The following is a 24,038-nucleotide window of genomic DNA, read 5'->3' as shown; positions in this document are numbered from 1 at the left end:
AGGCATGACGAAGCGGATATCGTCCTCTTTTGGAAGGTCAACCAAAGTATTTTCACTTTCACAACGAAACACACAGCGTCTCGACATGGCGGCGGCAACAATACTACAGCGAGAATAAAAGTTAAGCCTTCTTTACGTGAACATTTGGGGCGTTATGCAAATCTTCCCACATCGTGATGTAGACATGTGGGGGCGTGTTAGAACGAGCCGTTTTAGGTAGGTGTGGCTGACTCTTAACTTTTATAAAGAATATCTCTTTGGATTTGAGACTTTAGTCTTTGCAACTTTAAAGATCTTCTTTATGCACCAAGAGCTTGTAACACTCCAAAGAGAAAGGAAAAATTTAAATCGCATCATATGACCCCTTTAATGATTCCGTTATGTGCTCTTACTATGTTTAAGAAGCTAAACAGGAGGTTCTTACTTTCTTCACGTATCCTTGGATGTGCTCCGTGGTGGGAATCTGGTCTGCAGACATGCATTCCTCCAGTTTGAGATGGTACGGCTCAAAGTCGGCCGGATTCTTCTCCCAGCTAATGAGAAAGGGGAACACTGGTTTAATGTCAAACATACCACTCTTAAACAGGTGCGATATATCACCAACAAACTTGAAAAAGTGCATTTTAGCGACCTGATTATGCAGCAAAGAAGGAAAACGTTAGTGATAAGATGGAGAACATCTGTTCACGAGGTTTATTATTGGACACATTTTTGCACAGCATTGGCAAGAAATTAGCTCTAGAAAGACACATTTGCACTAAATGAGCTGGTGTAATACTTGAGTTCTGCTTTCTGTCTCTGAGGTGATTTCCTTGGGCATTGTTAAAGACGAAGTGTGTCATTTATTCAATGTTAAAATACTTTCAGCCCCAGTTTAATATGCAGAGACAACTGTAAGTAAGATACTTGTAGGTTTAGTAAAGTCTCCCTACGCACTCTAAGAAAAAAAAGGTACAAAATCTTTCAATGGGGCATTACCCTTTCAAAAGGTACTAAAACGTATCATTTAGGAACTAATATGTATCTTTAAAGGAATAGTTCACCAAAAAATTACAACTTGCTGAAAACCCTCAGGCCATCGAAGATGTAGAGGAGTTTGTTTCTTCACAGGAACAGATTTTGAAAAAAATGTAGCATTCCACTTGCTCACCAGTGGATCATCTGCAGTGAATGGGTGCCGTCAGAATGAGAGTCCAAACAGCTGATAAAAACCTTACAATAATCCACAAGTAATCCACACCACTCCAGTCCATCAATTAATGTCTTGTAAAGAGAAAAGCAGCGTGTTTGTAAGAAACACTGACGGCACCCATTCACTGCAGAGGATCCATTGGTGAGCAAGTGAAGTAATGCTGAATTTCTACAAATCTGTTCTGATGAAGAAACATACTTCATCTACATATTGGATGGCTTGAGGGTGAGTAAATTAAAATTTTTGGGTGAATGATTCCTTTAAGGTACCATTATGTAACTTTTAGGCGTAAATAAGGTAAAAAGGTGTACCTTTTGAAAAGGTGCCACCACAGTGACAGCTTTTATACTTCTTTTTTCTGTTTTGACTCGATCAATGGTGTTAGTTCTTTATAATTATGAATGATCTGGACTCAAAAGCTCTATTTTTCTCTCTCCAGAGGAACCCCGCAGAGATCCCCATGAGGTGCTGATCTCAGGGACCCATTCCAGCGTCTTCTCCTCCCATCTTCTGTGCGCGTGTGACATTTGGGACAGAGATTAAACCCACTAACCCAGAGCTCTATCTAACCACAAAGTCGCAGTGCAGCAGGGCCCTGACTCACCTCTGTCACACACACACACACACACACACACACATGAATTCACACTTCCCGCCAACACACGGCCATCTGCTGCCTGAACACATTCCCCTCATGGTGTTCCTGCTGCTCGTACGACTGGATCCTGCAGTCTGGCTTTAACATGAAGATAAACAAATCTGAGCAGCGTATGAGCGGCAGAATGAAAGGCCTGTCTATTTAACAAGTTAATTTAGTGTAATTAACAATAAAAAATGAAAAACATGTTTTTTTGCAATTAATCATGGCCCCTGACATGTTGGTGAAATATGTAATGTAAATAATAAGATTTTCTACCATCTGAGCAATTGCAAGTCCACGGTCCAAACGCTTGTGATAATACACAAAAAAATCTCACTACAAACACAAGTTTGGGTTCAATACGATTATTTTATTTATTTATTTTTTAAGAAATTAATACTTTTATTCAGCAAGGATGCATTAAATTGATCAAAATGTAAACAGTAAAAGCATTTATATTATTACAAAATATTTCTATAAATGCTTTTGAACTTTCTATTCATTACAGAATCCTGAAGAAAAATTCACATTTTCCATAAAAATAAATAAATAAAACAATAATAAGAAATTAATCTTGAGCAGCAAATCAGCATATTAGAATGATTTCTGAAGAATCATGTGACACTGAAGACTGGAGTAATTATGCTGAAAATGCATCACAGGAATAAATTCAATTTTACAATATATTAAAAGAAAAAACGGTTATTTTAAAATGTAATAATATTTTATAATATTACTGTTTTTACTCTATTTATGATTAAGTAAATGGAGCCTTGGTGAACATTTCTTTCCAAATAAAAATGGAACATTTTAAAACCCTTTTGTAGCGCAGTACATGATTGACAGGTTTGCCAAGATCTTTGCTGTTCGACAAATTCGAATTTTGGAATGTTTTGGAACTTTTTTATACCTCTGTCTTCTATTTTGAATCGATACCAAGATCTCTAGGCTACTAACACACGAGAATGAAAATGTGAGGAGCAGGACACCTCAGCTTCTCCATTTGCTCTCCATTTGATCTCGATTTATTTTAAGAAATGAAATTTATGTTCAGTCACCCTATGCATCCTGTGGCCACTATAAACTGTTTCATTCAAAAGAACCACATACCGATTCTTCTTTTGTGTTCCACTGAAAAATATACCAGCATTAGGGAGAGTAAATAAAGATTTCTCACTTCTGCATGAACTATTCCTGTAAAGAGATTACATTTGTGATATTTCTTTCCTACAGGCTTAATGCACCTACAGAAGAGCGATCCACAGTTTTTGGCAGCGCCGAGGCTGTTTGTGGAAATGCTTTAGCGGTTTAAACAGCAGTAACTTTGACAGAAAAGATCCAGCCGCTTGCTCGCAGGAGTGCCGCTTCTGGGAATAAAAAGCTTTAAGCAACACTGATCTAGACTTCCTTCAGAAACAGTTTGCTCAAAGGTTTCTCTCAGACACGGATCTTAGACACAGCTGGGTTGCACTGTTGGCAAATGCCTGTTTGCCTGTGGATCATCTTAGTTTGTGTGTGCCGAATGTGTTTTCACCTCTCTCTCTCTCTCTTTGCCCACAGGAATGCTGGTGTGTATAGTATACAGGAATATCACTGGTGCTGTCAGATTCAGTGTTTCCGGGTCTGGAGGCAACATCCAGCTGTGTGCATGTGCAATTCGGTGGCATTGCCATGACAACAACCTTCGATGGGATCCATCAAACCTAGGTATCCCCATCTTTAATCGCTGCATTAATAATGTATCGCTTCTTTCTTGATGTCAGCTTATTTACAGAGCCATGAAAAATGTTATTCAAGCATATCGGCCTTAATGGTTTCTGGTCTGTACCGGTACCCCTGCGAGGTGCACAGCAATTATCAAAAAATGATGCATGAATCACCCACCCTCATCGCTGAAGTGGAACTGTAACTAAAATTGAACATGGGGGGCTTGACAGTTGACATTTGGAATTATAAACACAGTCAGCTACCGCACACATTCACCGCTAGGTTATAAGTAATGCCCGTCAAATCGCTTTAAAACTGGCCTGCCGACGCTAATCCCGAGACCCTGCTTCACAGTTGTGATGTTTGCGTTTACACGGGCCAGAAGTCAGGAGGAGCTCCTGCAGTAGCGGTGGGCCACATCTGGTTTGGGTGAGTTTTGGAGGGGAAACTGTAGCAATGTCACCCATATGAGCTCCACACACAGCGGCTAATCCTGATGTGGGAGAGCTGGGCCTGGATCCAGAGTGAATCCAGGGTGAATATTAAACACTGCTACATGTGATTGACTGATGCCTGAGCTTCATCCCGTTTCATCTGTAGCCTCTACCTCTACCATACTGGTACTTATTGACTCTCTAGCAGCTTCCTGTTTAAATTACTTTGAAGTGGGCAATATGACCAAAATCTTTAATGTGATATAAGTGATTTTTAACTAAAATATTTACCTACATGCAAGCAATTTTAACCATCTTTACCTTGAGACAAGTCATTTTTAACCAACATCTTTACCATGATACAAATAATTTTTAACCAAAATCTCTACCCCCAAAATATCAGTAATATTTAACCAAAATCTTTACCACGATATCAGTAATATTTAACCAAAATCTTTACCACGATACAAGTCATTTTCAACCAACATATTTACCACAATACAAATAATTTTTAACCAAAATCTCTCGATATCAGTAATATTTACCCAACATCTTTACCCCAATACATGTGATTTTAAACCAAAATTTTCCCATGGTATATCATGTAAAGATTTGTCAAAATTATTTATATCATGAAAAAATTATGGTTTAAAATCACATGTATTGGGGTAAAGATGTTGGTTAAATATTACTGATATCGAGAGATTTTGGTTGAAAATGACTTGTATCGTGGTAAAGATTTTGGTTAAATATTACTGAGATTTTGGGGGTAGAGATTTTGGTTAAAAATTATTTATAAGTCATTTTTAACCAAAATCTCTACCCCCAAAATATCAGTAATATTTAACCAAAATCTTTACCACTATACAAGTAATTTTTAATCCTAATCTTTACCCCAATATAAATAATTAACCAACATCTTTACCATAATACAAGTAATTTTTAACCAGAATCTTTACACCAATATCAGTAATTTTAACCAAAACCTTTACCACAATTTACAGTAATTTTCAATTCCAGCAAAGAACGCCATCATCTTATAGTAATTCAGTATGCAATTAGAGATGCTAACTGAAATTGAATACATACCCTATATTTCTCAACATTAAATAGCTATTTATTACATTTGGGAATTGTCACATCAGACTCTTTGACAACCGAATCGTATCTTCATTAATACTTTCTAACAATTGTCTCTTGCTTACAACACTGACCATTGTCTAAGTTTCTTATTTACTTTCTCCCTGCATGTGCCCGAGTCACTGTGGCACTGATATTTGTGTTTGACAACACTATAATTACAATATTTATAGCCCTAAAACTGCTCAATGTTAACGCATTAAGGCCATAACAGTATGACTTTCTGTAAAGCTGCTTTGAAATATGTGTATTATGAAAAGCACGTTACAAATAAAGTTGACACGACAAGTATTTCCGATAAAATCTCAAAAGATCTGAGCTGCTCTTCACTTTTAATAAATCTGCAAAAATGTCAACAATTCTGTGTTTTTCTGTCAATATGGGGTGCTGTGTGTACATTAATGAGGGAAAAAAATGAACTTAAATGATTTTAGCAAATGGCTGCAATATAACAAAGAGTGAAAAATTTAAGGGGGTCTGAATACTTTCCATACCCACTGTATTTATATCCTTGTGAACATGAAACAGAAGCAACTTCTCAGTGATAACATTTACCTCTGGAAGGTCTTCTACCAGTTTTAATTAGCATGACCAGAAGAGACTCAACCATCTAAACCAGGTAATGGCCAGCTCAGACCTGGATTTCCCAACAGATCCTTCTTTCATCTCTCATTTTGTTCCGTTTCCTCCTCCTCGTCCCCTCTCCAGCTCTCTTTGTCTTCTCTTCTGGATGTTTTTGGGTCTGTTTGTTTTGTGAGAGCGAGGACTGGCTACATGAAGGTTTTCTTTCATCTGCATTGTCCTCCCTCTCCTCTGTGATTCCTTGGATTGGCAGGGGAGGAGAAGAGCTGTGTCCTGTTTGATATCTCGCCTCTCTCTTGCTTTTTTTCACAGGTTTATCCCTCAGGGCCGCTGCTGATGCGAGCAACTGTCTCCACGGTGACAGACGCCAAAGATAAAGCAAGGCAGCTTTGCCGAAGCCATCAAAGGTTGGCAACCGCCTCGATACTACGATTCCTCCCAACACATGCACATCCACGCACACGCACACGTGACAGAATTCAAGTCTGATCTTCTTTCTTCTCGTTTTGCTCTTGGTCTCTTGAAGTCTTCACTATGAGCAACACACGCACATCATCCCAACATCACGCCTACTCTATGGATGAAAAATGACTTGTCAAAGGTAGAGTTCACCCGAAAATCTCATGATGTTCTGACCTCATATGACTTTCTTTCTTCCACTGAACCCAAAAGGGAATCTTCAGAAGAATATTCACACTGCCATTTTCCATATGACAAAATCATACAATCACGCAGCTCCCAAATGACAGAAAATAAACATACAAGTAGACTATACGACTACAAGTCTTTTGAAGTCATAAGATAGTTTTGTGGGAGGAACAGAAGTACATTTAAGTCACTAATCAATAAAAAATATTCCCCTCCCCTCATTTACATCCATGTTTGGCATCATTGATTTTTATCAAGTTAAATCTAGTTAAAAAATGACAATAAATATTAAACAAAAATGTATGTAGATATACAGTATTTATAATAAAATATTTATTATTTTTTAAATATTTATAATATTATTTAAATATACGCTATCATTCAAAAGTTTGGGGTCAGAATGTTTTTTTTTTTTAAGTAATAAATACTTTTATTCAGCAAAGATACATGAAATGTATCAAAAGTTACAGTAAAGACATTTATAGTGTAACAAAATATATATTTTTTTCAAATAAATGCTGTTTATTTGATCTTTCAGTTTCCATAAAAAAAAAACAGCAACTGTTTTCATCATTGAAAATATTCAGAAATGTTTCTTGAGCATCAAATCAGCATATTAGAATGACTTCTGATCATGTGACACTGAAGACTGGAGTAATGATGCTGAAAATTCAGCTATGCATCACAAAAATAAACTAAATTTTAAAATAAATTCAAATAGAAAACCGTTATTTTAAATTGCAATAATATTTCACAATATTACTGTTTTTATTGTATTTTTTATCAAATAAATGCAGCCATTTCTTTTCTACATAAATTGTTGTTTATTTTTTTATGTTTCTCAAAATGTAGATTTTTATTCCTTTTAATTTAAAAAATTTAAATACAATTTCAATGAATATATAAATCTATCTATCTATCTCTTTCTCTCTCTATATATATAAATATACTGTATATATATATAGAGAGAGAGAGAGAGAGAGAGAGAGAGAGATAATGTTTAGCCAAATCATGCAGCCTTTTTTGACAGTTGTATAGAAATGAGGAGCATCTACATTCCATAAATGTCTCCTTTTGTGTTCCACTGAAATGAACTGACAGCATATGGGTTTGAAACTAAACTGTCATTTCAGGTTCAACTGTTCCTTTAAGATGAGTGATGGAGTGTCTATGGCTTTAATAACGAGTTTTTGCGTGAGCATTCTTGCTTTTCAGTGCATGACACATTAACTTGAGGGGAGGTCGTGCCAAGAGTTCATCTTAACATCCACTGAACTGTGTAATGTTACGGTACAGTTTACAGCTCAAGCTCATACTGGCACTCATAGAATGCTGCTTCAAGTGGAAAATTACACTCATACCTAAAAGAAGAGTAGCCAGAAGATTAACAGTAATATAGAGAGGAATTTTTCCTTCTTAATGTTTTGCATTAAACCTTCATTTGCCAGGAATGTGTTTCGGGATTCCTGGTACGTCCATGAGAACAGAATAATTCCAGGGCTTTTGAATTTGTCATCACTGTTCGGCCCTGAAGCTGCGGCTGCTCTGAGACTCAGATCAGACGCCACAGAGTCCACACTACATGTCAGAAGCCACTTTTTCCATGAACAAGGTGCCAGTCCCCAATTGAGACTCTTTATGTGCATTTATGTGCAAAAACGGGCTTCGCATTGGCCCCTAAAACATGCTGTTCTCAACCGAAGTCTCACTAACATTACAGTTTTTCTCAGTTGCTTTGGCTCAATTCTCAAATTAAACTTTTTTTTCCCGAAACAATAAGTTCAGATCTCTGAACATTTAGCTTCTTGTTCACATCAGATTGGAATTTCTTATTGATTTGAGCAAATTGCAAATGCTCTGGCACATGTGTGCAAAGAGAAAGTACAATTGTCTGCAGTTTGCACAACAACTAATTGTATATGGCTTGTTGATCAAAACTGATGAGCCGATTCTCACTTAAACTGTCAAACTTTTCACAACTTCTCAAACATTTTTCATCGTGTAAGCCATCACATTCAAAACGATCCATTCAATTATGAAAAACTGGTATACACGCATGTATATTCCATAAATATCTGACATTGACATTGTTTGTAATGTCTGCTAAATTGGCAAATGCCCTCTAATTGCAATACAATTTGAATCAACCATTCAACCATTTAACCAATCAAGTTTGGGAGCATATATATGTAGATTGCCTACAGCACAATCACTAAGAATGGAGGACTTCCACAACCCTGAACTGCAGCAACATGCTCGTGGAAGAGCAATTGGAAGACGTGTAAGAATACGTGGTGGTGGTGTTAGAGGAAGACATAATAGAGGAAGAGGTGGAAATAGAAGAGTCAGAGTCTCTGATGAAATCAGAGCCATACTTGTGGATCATGTCATAAATTGTGGTTTTACAACGGAAGACGCTGGTCGAAGAGTACAGCCTAATGTTAACAGGTCCACAGTGTCATCAGTTGTGCAAACCTTTCGTAGGGAAAACAGGTAAATATGTATTTATTTTTTTGTTTTACAGTATGTAAAGCATTTTTATAAACAACAATATTGTAAAGGTAAATGCAAGTCTATTTGTACATTCTATAGAACCGCACAACAACCTCGAGCTGGTGGCAGAGCAGCAGTATTTAACCATCAGCAAGAACAAGAAATTTGCAACATGGTCATAGCAAACAACTCCATCAGGCTAAGAGAGATCCAAAGTGCAATCATAAATGACAATGTCTTCGCAAATATAAATTCTGTCAGCATTTCCACCATAGACAGAGTTCTGAAAAGACATCAAATGACTATGAAACAACTCTACAAGGTGCCATTTGAGAGGAATAGTGAAAGTGAAGGAGCTGCGGTACCAGTATGTCCAGGTACTGGTGTGCACTTAGTGAGTTTTACTGTACTTCTAAGATGCCTGTATTACTTGAAGTTTTAGAAACCCATAAGAAGAGAACTCTAGAATAAAAATTAACTTTATTTTGTTTCTGTGTTTCTTCGTAGAGAATCATGGAGTTAGAAGGACATGAAACAACCCACATTCTTGTTTTTGTGGACGAGGCCGGATTCAATCTGTCCAAAGGCCGGAGACGTGGTCGCAATCTCATTGGACACCGAGCCACAACTGACACACCAGGCCAACGTGGGGCCAATATTACAATGTGTGCTGCCATTTCAGAGAATGGTGTGAGCACACATATTCCACACATTGGGCCCTATAGTACCCAACTTCTCCTGGCCTTCCTAAACACACTTTACAGAGACCTGATTCCAGAACAAGAAAGAGGTTTAGTTAGACCACATTTGCCTAATTATGTTGTTGTCTGGGATAATGTCAGCTTCCACCGAACCAACATTGTTAGGGACTGGTTTGCTGCACATGAAAGGATAACAATGGAGTTCCTTCCACCATACTCTCCATTCCTAAATCCAATAGAAGGGTTTTTTTCAGCATGAAGGTGGAAAGTATATGATCATAGACCACAAGATCAGATGTCTCTGTTGGATGCCATGAATGCTGCATGTGAGGACATCACAGCTGATCATTGCAGGGGATGGGTGCGGCATTCAAGGAGATTTTTTCCCCGGTGCATGACAATGGAAAACATCAGATGTGATGTTGATGAAAATCTCTGGCCTGAGCGACAGGATGTCCACCAAGACATTTTTTTGAAGTATTCAAAAGAAGTATTTTTGTGTATTTGTGGTAACATAAGAAATATGAAATGTACAGTTTCACTTATAGGTAATGCATTCGTGCAAAAATAAATGTACTGCATAAATACAAACGTTCATATACTTTTAAGTTAACATGAAAGGAAAATTCACTCTCTTTTCCAAATGCATGTTTTGAAATGCATTTTTGAAAGAAGTATTTTATGCTCACCAAGGTTGCATTTATTTAATAAAAAATACAGTACAATTTTGAAATATTATCGCAATTTAGAATAACTGTTTTATATTTAAATATATTTTTAAAATGTAATTTACTCCTGCGATGCATAGCTGAATTTTCAGCATCATTACTCCAGTCTTCAGTGTCACATGATCCTTCAGAAATCATTCTAATATGCTGATTTGCTGCTCAAGAAACATTTCTTATTATTAATTAATCAAATTTTTCAATACTTTTTGAGCAATTGTGCTGCTTAATATTTTTGTGGAAACCGTGATCAATTTGTTACAGGATTCTTTGATGAATAGAATGTTTAAAAAGAAATAGCATTGAATTTTTTTTTATTTTTGAAATTGAATTTTTTTGTACCCCTATAAATGTCTCTCCTGTCACTTTAGATCAATTGAATACATCCGAGCTGAATAAAAGCATCCCCACATTTCCAATCAACAACCCACCACATGTTTTTCTTTTTCAATTATATATTGCACTCAGTTAGAATATGGAGTCATTACGGTAGAAAAGATCTGTCATCACTTTCATTTCATCACGACTTTAAAATACTTTCTCCAATGCAAGCTTATAAAGCCGTAAGTAAACAGGTTCTTTTCAAACCTGAAAACAGTCAGCATGTCTTAGTGACACTAATGACACTCTTCGACTCTAAATAATCATTAGACTTAACAAAGTAAACAAAGACTGTGATGCCGTATGTTTGTCTGTTGGCAGGTTATGCAGTAACACATTCGGTTACATTATCATTCGTCTCTCAAATCAGTGGAAACCTGAGGCTGAATCTGAGAGGTTCACAGACCTCCAGACCGACCACCAGCACTGAGGTAAGAGAGGCCTTCCCATGGGCCATGGCCCCACCATCACCTCACTTCCTTCCTCCAGGGAATCTCCTCTAAGAGGTCAGTGGGGTCATACATATGCCTGCAGTCTCAGATGCAGATGTCATTGTGGTGTGACTGTGTGTGGGTGGAGGTCAGCTCAGTGTCTCTTGCTCAGTGCCCTTTACAGTGATCCAGCAGCGCTGCAGGCAGGAAGTGGATGTGACTTTGAGTTCCTGCCACTGTTTTGCCAGAGGATTATCGAACCGCTCTTCAACCTTCACCAACTCTGTGTGACGAACTGTAAAGTGTTGGCCTCATGCAGACAGACTTTGGACTAATGGCGTGAAGGCTTATGCTGTCCACTGCTTGACTGACATTTAAAGCAGCCAATTGCATTTGTTCATTTGTATGCATCGTTTAGCGGTGGTTTATCTGAAATAGTTGCTATAGACTGCTGTGAAAAAACGAATTTAAACAATTGCACATTTGCTGTCAGTTGGCGGCAAAATGGATAGACTCTTTGATCTGAATATATACTGCTGTTCAAAAAGTTTGGCGTCAGTACACTCTAAAAAATGCTGGGTTGTTTCAACCCAACTTTGGATCAAATATGGACTAACCCAACTATTGGGTTAAATTCTTTCATTTAAATTTTTAACCCAAAAGTTGGGTTAGTCCATATTTGACCCAAAGTTGGGTTGAAACAACCCATAATTTTTTAGAGTGTAAGATGTTTTAATGTTTTTGAAAGAAGTCACTTATGCTCACTAAGGCTGCATTTATTTGATCTAAAATACAGTAATATTGTGAAATGTCAAATATGACTATTGTCATTTTGCATTATTGACACAATATTTTCCTAATTAATGCTGTACAGTTGCTTTGACACAATCTGTATTGTTAAAAGCACTATATAAATAAAGGTGACTTGACTTGACATGATATTTTTTTTTATTTGAATATAATAATCATAATGATAAACTTTATTTTATAAAGCACCTTTAAAAGCAGCTTCTCACTGTACACAATATAAGCAATACAATTAATAAAAATAAAGATGATAAAAGAAAATATATTTTAAAATAGAATTTATTTATTTTTACTGTAGTATCGTTGATATATTTTTCTATTTTCTGTTTTCATTTTTAATTAAAGTTCCATTAGTTTTTTAACATACATCTTTTATATACATATAGGGTTTTTTTTATTAACATTTAGGGTTTTTGTTTTTTGTTTGTTTATTTAATTTGAGTTATTTTAGTACTTCAACTAAAACTAAAAGAAAATGAGAACTATTGCATTTATTTAATGTTTATTTTATTTCAAGTAATGTTTTTGTTAAGGATATAATATTTACAATATAATAAAATTGATTTGATATAAAAATCTTTTTTTTTTTTTACTTTTAATCTTTTAAACATGTACTGCCACTTTTGATAAGTTTAATGCGTCCTTGCCAAATAAAAGTATTAATTCTTCTTTAAAATAACATAAAAACTAGGGCTGGACGATTAATTGAAAAGTAATCGAAACTGAAATTCAGAACCTCTAAACGACGTAATTTTCTCATGTTTTTTTTTTTTTTTTTAAATCTGTTAATACTTTCCCCTTAAAAACATACTACCACGTGTATAGTCGTGCTATATGGACGTGTCTGAACGTTGCGCTCATGTCTTTCGAAGCGTCTCGCAGGTGAGTGTCGCGTTTCATCGTTTCAAAAAATCGTTCATTAATCGTAACCGAGATAAAATGTTCAATTAATCGAGATTTTGATTTTAGGTCCTATTGTCCAGCCCTAATATAAAACAATCAATCTTACTGACCCCAAACTTTTGGACAGTACAGTAGTTTATGTTCGTCCAAAAATAATATTTTACTGGTTCTTTTACAGATAAAGCTAATAAATCAAAGCATAATTTGTCATTTTGTTTTGCATGTTAAGTTTACTTTTTCACCTCAAACTCTTATTTTGATTCCACCAACCTGGTAAATTTGGGCAAAAATTCCTCAAAAGTGTTTATTCCATTAACGCAGTACGTTATAAACACATCTTCCTTTCCAGGTGGACTGAATGTGTTCTTACTCCTGGATGATGTGCAAAATAAGCTGAGCAGAATGGAAGTGGTGATTGGATCTGACGGTCAACTTTGGGCCACCAATGGCACACGGGGTGAGTGGAGAAACTGATTAAAGAAAGTGGTGCAGAAATGATTCACAGCAGTCATATTGGGGGAAAAAAAAGATTATTCTTGTATATAATGCAGACTATATTGTAGTCCAGTTATAATGCAATCAGGCTTCATAAAGAGGATGTGGCAGCACCAAATATATTCAACCCAATACCAACACATGGAGTCTTTAAGGTACAGTAGCACAAAAACCTGTTGAAGGATCAGTCGGAGGATGGAAAATGCTCATAAACACTCAATTATGATGTTTTTGGTGCAATAAACTAACATTATAGAGGACTATAATAACATCATAGAGGATTTGAGGCCAGAAACGAAGATAAAAAGTGAAATATGAGCCCTGTAATAAATGTCAGCGCCACCTGTGGAGTTGAGAGCAGCTGTCATGTTTCCATTAGGCGTGTTGTGACCCCACCTGTCAGAGACTTTGATGAGCACTGCCCGGTAGAGCTGGCGCTGGACGCTGGCGGGCTCGGGGCCGCACGGGTGGACGAAGGGGTGCACAGCTGCTAGAATGAAGCCCTGCTGGTACAGATCCTGCAGCTGAGACGGCAGCTCCCTCACTGAGGACAGGCACAGCGTGGACGTCCCATCTGCCAGAGGACACAGAGGCAGAGACACACACACACGGGTGAGAACAGCACACACTGGACCACACACACTCAGATGGGTAGACTCCCTGGAGGACCCAACACTAACAAATAACTCGATATTATTCAGCTATTTGAGGATGTATATTATATATTTATGATTTTTTGTTTATTGTCAAAACTCTTAAACATATGAATAATGCAAAGCAGAGAGATCTGTGGTTATTCTGTGTTGAACTTTTTTTTTTTACTTTATATGTTTATATTTAATATTTTCAGAATATTTTCATATATGAAAACTGTATAGTAGAGCTTTCTATGGTTATTTTTTTTAGGTATTATTTTTATTGTGTGCGTATACACACTCAGTCAAACAGAGGCCTCTATGATTATGACTATTATTATTGTTATATTTTATATTATTAAAAAAAATATATATATTTTAATGTATGAAATCGAAGCAGAGGCTTGATTATTATATTTAAAAATAATATTTTTTCTATATATATATATATATATATATATTTATATTATTATTTTTTTTTTTACTCATATTTTTTTATTGTTTTTCATTATATTTTTTTACTGTTTACCTTTTTTTGTCTTTAGGACAGTAGAATAATAGACCAGAAAGTACCTGTGAGCCAGCAGCTCTTATATGTACTAAAGATGTGCATCACTTTATAAATCAACAGCAAAATCATTGCAACCCCCAGGTGTTTGTGCTGTACAAACAGTGGACAGTCAAACAGTTGTTTTTCTAGTGCTCAGAGTTGGTTCTCCAGGAGGATTTGCTAGTTTATTTGCAACGAAAGACAGAACGACACAAGGGTTGCTTTAGCAACTGGTGCCTCACTAACCTTGTCTGTGATTTAATGGGCCTGGTGAAAAATCCAATTAAATGGGATTGTTTAGCTGGTCGTGAGATGAGAGTGTTTTACTCAAGAGCTTTGATATCTTTCTGACTGCCCCAGTCACGCCTAGCTCTGGCTGTAATGAGATACACTCGTGGAGTGACCAGACATTTGGAAGTGGGAGGAACACTTTCCTCGTTTTAATCTAAAGTCTTGTCTGGGCATAATCGAGAGAGAGAGAGAAACATGCCACATAACAGAAAGTGTCAGAATCGGCCAGCTGTGCAACAACACAGCAGATCTGTCTCACAACGCAACCAAGATATTAAGCCCATGTTATGTTAATGAGAGGGCATCGAGAGCGAGACACGACCAGAACCGCATTCTATGCACACTAATGCAGACGTCAATGACTGGCAAATGCATTGTGAGTGTGAGGTCCAGTTGTAAATCCAGTTGTTATTGCCCACTATAGTGCACATTTTGAACAGAACTTTAATTCTATTATGAGCCTTATTCACATGTTTGAATGACATTGACTGTTTGGAATAGCATGCTAGCAAACTAAACTCATTATTTCTGCAGTATGTAGAATGTATGCATGGAATATCCAGATTACATATGACATTTGCCAAAATGCAGTATGCAACTGAGCAGAATACTGTATCCCACAATGCAATGCTCTCAACTCGACCTTCTATTTCCAGTGTGACAACTGATTTCACTGCAAAAAAAAAAAAAAATTCTTACTTGTATTTTGTCTTGTTTTATATATATATATATATATATAGTTTATATTTTAAACCAGAAAGCTTAATTCCCAGTTAAGTGATATTAGTTGCAGGGCTATTATAGTTAACTAAATCCTTTTTAAATATTTTTTGTTACTTGAAATAAGATAAAAACTACACTAAAGTAAAATAAAATATTTTAAAGGATTTTAGTTTTTTATTTCAGTAAAGCTGTAGTTAAACTAAAACTGAAATTAAAATGAATAAAGTCTTATATAAACATTGTTAATAAAATACAATAAAATGACAAACACACACTTAAAAAATAAAATCAAAACACAAAAATAAAAATATAAAATAAAAACTAATTTAAAATATTGTTAAAAAAAACTATAATAGTATTTCAATGATCCGTAATTCTGATTATTTGTCATCTTTTTTTTTTTTTAATTCCTTACTTGATCAGATTGCCAAATTTTAAGACATCTTTACACAAAATTGAATAAAAAAAAAATCCAAAATACCCTATTTTATATTCAAGATGATAACAGGATGCCACATGTAGAGTTTGCATTGTCATAAGGTGACCATAACATTGTATGCTAATGTTTATCATTACAAAATGCATACTGTAAGCTAGTAACTAAGTATTAAGTTAGTATCCAAACATAGCCAATGACTCCGAACTGAAAAGGTTAAGCTGGTTTGTGAATAAGCTTTGCACAATTGGCGAATGGTCCCAGAGAGAGAAACAGTCAGAGTTTGTCTGTCTGCTCACATAAGGCTCCGTGCCCAAAACACTGACATATAAACCAACCCAAACAGCTGCCTGGAGTGAGTTCTTCCAAAATAAACACCGTCCAGCACTCAGCTGAGCCTCCCATACACTGTGTGCCACATGTGTGCAGTGTGCTGGAAGAAGTCAACTTGAATACTGAACTCAACCTAAAGATGAACAGGAAGTCATCTGAGGTCACGCCGTCGAGCTCTAGACCCTTCTTCTGCTTTTTAATGTTAGAGCAACTCTAAATTTACACCGAGACAAAGATGTGTGTGTGACTCGACAGCAGTTTTGGAAAGCGGTACTGTGGTGTGGCACAGCATAAAATGTCTTCCTATGAATACCAAACAAACAATAAAACCCTCATCTTTCCAGATAACAATTTCAGATGCAGCTTGCAGATTTATCATGGTCTCTGGCAAATTGTGCAATATTTATGTTCTTTTTGCTGTAAATACGGCCCAAAAATAGCTTGCCAATGCCAAGTGGAGGAAATTGAGGAAATTTACCAGCCATAAAACTGTATTTTGCACATTTTTGTTATTGAATATGCATATATATATAACAAAATGAGATTATTTAGCAGTTTTTATCCTTGCAATATAATGATAATAATAATAATCTTAGAAGCCTCTGTTTATAATTTTTTCATATATTGAAATGTTTTCAAAATAATTTAAAATAATGTAAAAATACAATACAAAACAAAAAAAGACAATCAAATAATAATTTAAAAATAAAATCATAGAAGCCTTTGCTAGCAGCATCACATTCAAGTTAATCTTGATAAATAAGAGCTTTTTTATTTTAGTATTTGTAACTTAATGGGAGCAATACTCTACATATAAATCACTATCATACTTATAGCTCAAACAAATAATTATTTTGCATCCAATTGTGTTGTATTTATTCACAAATGATGCTAAAAAAAAAGTTTAACCCCCTTGTTTTGCACTTGGTGTTTGTTAATTTTGCACCCTGGCTTAAAAAGTACAAATAGAATATAACTCATAAAATAGAGCTGACATAAAGGCCTGATTGTGGCTGTGTGCATGCTCTTCTTTTCTCAGGCGTAATTCCAAAACTCTATTGTAAAATAGCACACACAAAAAAGCAAAGGGCGCTTCAGGCAAATCATTGGCCAGCTAAAAATAACCCTGGATTGCTCAATCATTTTCTCCACAAGACGTGAGATAAAACGAATGATGAGAAAATAGTCCACAGATACAAAAGCTCTCTAAACCGTACGTGCGCGGTTGGATCTGTTTAAGTATAATTAATCCTGCTATGTTTGATTTGAGTTTTTGCTTTCTGTGTGTAAACAGAGACTCCCCCCAGAGGCAGATGCATGCTGGGTTTGCCCTCTCACAGTCAATGCTATTAGCTCTCTCTGCCGTCTCCTCCGGTATGTGCACTTTTTGTGTCTTGTAGACAAAAATAAGCAAGAAATTTGATCACATGCCACTGGGAAAACACATTGGGATGTTGCTTAAGTTGGCCTTAATCACCGTAAGAACTCTCAAAACGTCAAAGTCTGTGGCAGCCAATATAGAAAAGTCTTTTTCAGGCCTGTGAACCGGAGCAGCCTTTGATAACATGAGATAGCTCATACCAAAGGAAAGACAAATCACAAAGGAGCACTCTATAATATCTCAATTGTTTCTCCTAGATAGTAATGAGAAGAGATATAGAGCAAATGCACAAGCCTTTCAGATTTCATTTTCCTGATGAAAAGAACCCGGGAACCTCATATATAGCTGCTTTAGTTTCAAAAGATACATTTTGCAATCAAAAGCACAAACTATATACTATTTACATCAGGGATGCCCAAACCAGGCCAAAGTTGGCCTCTCATGATCTTTGATTTGGCCTGCCATATCACAGGAAGTGTAAAAATAAAATAAAAACATGACATATATCTTCATTTCTAATTTATATTTTTGATTTATTTTGCATTGAAATATAAAAAAACATAAGTGAATTTGATAACAAAAATAGTTTAAAAATGTAAAAACTTTTTAAAACTTTTTTAATTTGTATTTTAATGCATTTTAATAAAATATAGTTGGATACAATGCAACATTCAGCATTCATAATGCAACATATTTTTTTTCTTTTTTGTATTTAAATGTAAAAACATAAGTGAATTTGATTTAAAAATCATTTAAAATTTAAAAACAATTTTTATTTATATTTTTTGAATTATTTAAATGTATTTAATTTAATATATTTTAATATAATATAGTTTGAAATAATGCATGCATTCAGTTGTGGCCCACAGCCCTCAATCAGTTTGATTTTTGGTCCTTTGTATGACAAAGTTTGGGAATCTCTGATTTACCTTCATTTTATACCTCTGTACCCTGTCTATATGTCAATAAATGTCTCATTTGAGTCCCTCAGAGAAACATCTGAGACAAAGTTCAAGTTAAAGCAAAAAAAAAAAAAAAAAGCTTTGAAATGTAAAAACAACAAAAAAAGTGAATTTGATAAAAAAAAATTATTTAAAAAATGTTATTTACTTTTTTGTTTAATTATTCACAATTTTCAAGACCTCATACATTTTAATATAATATATTTGGATATAATGCTACATTATTTTTTGACCCATGGCCTTCAAACAAGTTTGTTTGATTTTTGGCCCTGTGTATAAAAAAGTTCTCTCTAGCCTTTCTATATGTCACTAATTCTCATTTGAGTCTATCTTTAGGTGTCTAGAAGAAAAATAAGATAAAGTTGATGAAAAAAATCTAAGGACTACATTATGTCTCATTGCTGAGCAATAAAGCTGTCTGGTTAGTGTGTGTTTCTGTCTTAGCTTTAGGTAATAGTCAAGACATTTATAGCTGGAAGAATTATTATCAATTATTTGCAAATAACAAAGCATGGTGGGGGAAATGTGACATTTACAGGTTTAATAATATTATTTTGCCTGCAAAACTCACATCTGTACTCATATGCCATGGAAAAAGTTTATTTTCTGTGATTAATAATGGTAACCCTTGCCCAAAGACATTAGACACAAAAACTCAATTACAGCAGCAGACTGTGCAGTGCCGCAGAGACTATTAATAAGAAATGTAATTATTTTTACATTAACTCTAATACGCAACCCATCCAAGAGTGAATGATTACTCAAGAACACATACAAACTTGTGATTTCCAGCAGTATTTTTTGAAAAGATTGTATTTTTTTCTTTTTCTTTCCAGGCCCCGCGAGCTTCCCTGTCAGTCAGGCAAGAGTCCGCTTCAGCGTCAGACAGCCGTGTCTTTCCGTCACCGATGTTCAGTTCTGTGATGTGATCCGGTCCCCGTGCCCTTTAACCCGGCGCTGGCGTTATACAGAACATTCATGAGCAAGTGCATTTAAAAAGAAATGAGTATGAAATGAATTAACCCAGAGATATGGCTTGGGTAGCGGAGAGAACACGGTGTTCTGCCGCTGGGGAACACGGTTCAATCCGATTTGCATGAACATTGAGAGAGGGTTAGAATAAAAGATCTGTGGGAAGGAACTTCTTATGTTTTACAGCACGTTAGGCGGTTCCGTGCCATTTTATCTCATGACTATTAACGGCATGCATGTGTTGGAGCGTGTTAATAACTCGTCGGGAAAGTTTCGCACTAGATCTGGTGAGCTCGCACCACATGCAATGTTACAAATAAAGCTTCTAAAAGCAGGTTTTCACAGTGATGCCATAGAAGAACCATATAGGAACCTTTCAGTGAACAGTTCTTAAAAGAACCATTATTTTCTTAGTGTAAAGAACATTTTTATAATCTAAAGAACATTTATCTGCTAGTGTTGTCAGTAGCAATATTTCAGTAGTCTGTACCAATAGCAGTACAATTTCATAATTCTTTTTTTATTTATTTATTTTTTTAAATTTAACTATTAGAAAATTAAATCGAATTATTGAATTATTATTTAGATTAATTGTAAATAAATAATTAAAAACATTAACGTTAAACCATTTACACGTAGCCTTCAAATATGTTCAATTATGTAAACATTGCATTAAAAAGATGAAAAGTATTTGATAAAATGAAAAGCAAAGAAACACATTAGAGGTACAGCTCTATTTTGACCTATCAGAGTTTTTGTCCCATCCATTGTTATGATTATCATGTCAAACAACTCAATTTCAGATTCAGTCCTGTATTTTAAAGTCCGCATGAAATCAAAATGGACTTTATTTACTTTACTAGCGCACATTGCTAGTCTTGATGTGAACAATTAATCCGTGCAAGTTAATCTGCTGAAAAAAATAGTCTGTCTTGATAATCTTTAATCAAAATCTGAACATTTACCTCCGTTCTGGAATGGCAGTCCTTCTTTGATGATGTCAGTTTGACGGCTTGGGCAGAATATGCGTAAACACGCCCCTCCAACCGTTAGATTGCTATGAGTGAGAGACACGCCCAAACCACGCCCTCTATTCAATATTCCGTTTCAGCTGGAAATACGTCACGCCACTGAAATAAAGTCGGCAGCAATATCCGGTTCGCGCGGACTTTAATACGGTTGTCACTCCGAAACTTTGCAGTGTGTACGCAGCATCATGAAATATAAAACTTTTATTCAAATTATGATTGGGTTATATACAGCCTCTAATTGGCCGTTAAGTTCACATGCTCAACAAACACGTCTGTTATTGGCTACAATGCTCAACGCTGCAAAAACACGTTGTACATAAAAACAGTTGACGTTTATCACAGAGCGCGCTCTCAAATACGCAGGGGAACATTAGAAAGCAGACGTCTATCAGCGGGAACTGAATCAACCTGATAATCAGTACGACCAGTACTGCGAAAGGCTAGTATGATTAAGTTTTTAAAATCGAAATATCGACTTGCTTCCGAAGTACCGACAACACTATTTCCAAAATCACTTTAAGGCAAGTCATTTCACTCGGCGGCCTTCTTTGAAACGCCTCTTAGGATTCAATTTCATATTTGAACAGCAACTGTTTCATAAATGTTTTTTCTTTTGCTCAAATAGTGTTAAAAAAAGCTTATTTTCAGGCTAGACCAGCCAGTGCGCATACGCAGTCCTAAGCATGCGTCTCCAGGACGCTGACAGTTTCTATAGCAACCGGGACTTCGGCAGCTGCAGTGACGTGATGACTTTACCGATTATCGGTTGGCTCTTTTATTCAAAAGGCGGGGCTTCCTTCGATAGAGTGGCCACATTGAGCGTTGCATTTTTACCCATTCAAAACTAAACAAGTGACACGTCTTGGGTACTCTATAGTCTTTGCTGTTTCCCACTATAAAGAACGTTTTAAGGTTCCATGGATGTTAAAGGTTCTAACAGGAACCGTCGATGCCAATAAGGAACCTTTATTTTCATGTAGTGAGGCCTCTGTGAAATATGTTTGTCTGTGTGCCTAATGAAAGAGGATTATTTGTCGTGTGTGGAAGTGTTTCTTCAGGCTAGGCTCCGTGGAAGACTGCTTTATGTCATTAGTAGTCATTGCTCACAGTCGGCGCACGAGCCCCAGGGCACAGCGGCACGCGTTAATTACTTTACTAATGACCCTTTGTGAGAGAATCAAGCTGTGGCTGTGGAGCGGTTCCCAAATCTCTCTCCTCCCCTCATTCTGCCTCTCCCATCATTCCCTGCCGTGACTCCTCTCATATCTACTACCTCTCCATTGACCCGCTTCTTTCCCTCATCAGATTTTAAACATTTTATTGTGTCGTGTGATGTGCAATTGCTATTGCACTGCTCTCTTCCATTTAGATGCAATGCACCATGTTTGACGTCACCGATTTTTCATGTTCATTTAATTTTAAACAATTTTTCATTTAGAAATTGCAAGGAAACAGCATGTAACACATCGAATTAAATATGAAATTTTGAAGTAGAAAGACTGAAATATAATTTTCTTGTAAAACATACGCCAACATTCTTTGTTTTATTTATAACTCATCAAAAAAAAAAATTTTTACAGTGCATGAAGGATGGCCGATCCCAGAGCTGCACACGCCAGTTGAGCGACTGCTATTGAGAAGAATGGAAATGCTGACGGATAGCGTGCTCCAGGTATATTAGTCATAAACATGTAAATGCAGAAATGACTGTGTTCAGTCCATGTTGGGTCCCACAGGGAACACTGCCATATTGGCCATCCATTTATCTGTTTTCATTTCAATTTAAGTTTAATTTTAGTATTTTTAAGTGCTTTTGTCATTTAATAATTTTTTTATATTTTAATATAGCTTAATTTTTATTTCTGTTTTAGTCATTTTTGTACTTCGACTTATTTTTTTTCACTTAGTTGCAAGTCAAGTTTTTACGGAGCTCCGCACATGACATGCAAGAAAAAATAAATAAATTGTGCGCACGATTTACTAATTCGTACTAAAACGTGCACATGATTACTATTTTGTTCCCTCGATTTGCTAAATCGTGCGCACAATTTACTGATTCATTCTCTCAATATATAAATCGTGTGCACAATTTAGCAAATCGAGGGAATGAATTAGTAAATTGTGAGCACAATTTATAAATCGAGGGAACGAAATAGTAAATCGTGCACACGATTTAGCCTACTATTTTTTCCTGCATGCTATGTGTGGGGCTCCGTAAATTTTTTACGTTTGTCATCTAATATTTATATTTTATTTCAGGCTTATTTCAGTTATGGAAAATGTTTAATGGAACTTTTTCATAGACTGTGATGATGCATTTCCAATGTTAATAACAGTTAATATCTAGCTTTTAAAAAAAATAATAATAATTTAATGTATATTTGTAAAACTATTCTTTGTGTTGTACTAACTTGGCATTAAATTATAGCAAATTACTTACTACGTGAGTGTTTCTAATACGGGATTGACATCAAATTTGAAAAATCTTCTTCTTTTCTGTCCAACATAATCAATCTAAAAATCAATCTAATTCCATAATCAGTTCTGTTCACCACTATAGAAGTTTATGACACATTCTGCTTCTGAGAACCCTGGAAAGTGTCCATAGTTTTAGTCAACAGTAATAATCACTGATAGATTTAAAGGGGTGGTAAATCAGCTATTTTCAAAGGCTTTATTGTGTTTATGGGGTGCACTGTAACATGTTCATGCTTTGTTTAAAAAAAAAACACATTATTTTTCACATGCAGCATGTTTGACGTCACCGATTTTTTTGTACCCATGAAAGATGGCAAACCACCACGGCTGCACATGCCAGCTGAGCGATCTCTCCAGGTATATATTTTTTGTCTTAAATATGTAAATGCACGACTCTGCAGGAATGGAGCCCATGTTGCCACAGGGAACACTGCCATCCTATATCACCTGGCTCTGATGGATGTTGTGTGTACAATATATTATTATATTGCATCTTTTTCATTAAAGATGAACCACATTTCCAGTGAAAGTTAATGAAATGTCTTTATGGGCCTCCAGTTTTAGTATTATTTATGTACTATTATAGTCTTTATTAATATGTAGCTTTTATTTTTATATTTTTTATTTCAGTTTTAGTAATTTTAGTACTTTAACTTAAATATATATATACTAATAATTATTAATAGTTTAAGTTTTAGTTCACATGAACTATCCAGAAGCAATTCGGCTCAGGTCACAGTGTTGGCCGTGCAATATGCACACGGATGCTCTTTTCTAGCTCTCTTTTCTAGATCTTCTAAGGACTGTTAGTTCTAAAGTACTAAAACACAAACAAGAGGTGGCAGCTACAGCTCCCTAGAGACATAATCATTCATCTAAGGCCAGATTGAGTGTTAATGCCTTGTTTAACCACATTCACATCTTTATAAACACTACAGCAACTCTACTGGGAACTACTAGCTATTCT

At 35.7% G+C, this 24,038-nt stretch overlaps 1 protein-coding gene across 2 annotated transcripts in view; it reads right to left on the bottom strand.

Annotated features, from left to right (window-relative positions):
- Positions 1 to 24,038, bottom strand: part of LOC107592114 (raftlin-like) — a 110,067-nt gene that overhangs the window by 36,264 nt on the left and 49,765 nt on the right. For both annotated transcript variants that reach the window (XM_016281497.1, XM_016281498.1), the window contains exons 3-4: positions 13,676 to 13,853; positions 425 to 533 (exon numbers count right to left, since the gene is read on the bottom strand). In XM_016281497.1, the coding sequence (XP_016136983.1) occupies positions 425 to 533; positions 13,676 to 13,853 (287 nt within the window). The remainder of the gene's footprint in view (positions 1 to 424; positions 534 to 13,675; positions 13,854 to 24,038) is intronic.

Source organism: Sinocyclocheilus grahami, unplaced genomic scaffold, assembly GCF_001515645.1.
Source record: "Sinocyclocheilus grahami isolate Dianchi unplaced genomic scaffold, SAMN03320097.WGS_v1.1 scaffold150.1, whole genome shotgun sequence".
NCBI lineage: Eukaryota > Metazoa > Chordata > Actinopteri > Cypriniformes > Cyprinidae > Sinocyclocheilus > Sinocyclocheilus grahami.
Note: the sequence above shows the minus strand (reverse complement) of the source record. Positions and strands in the feature narration are given on the sequence as shown.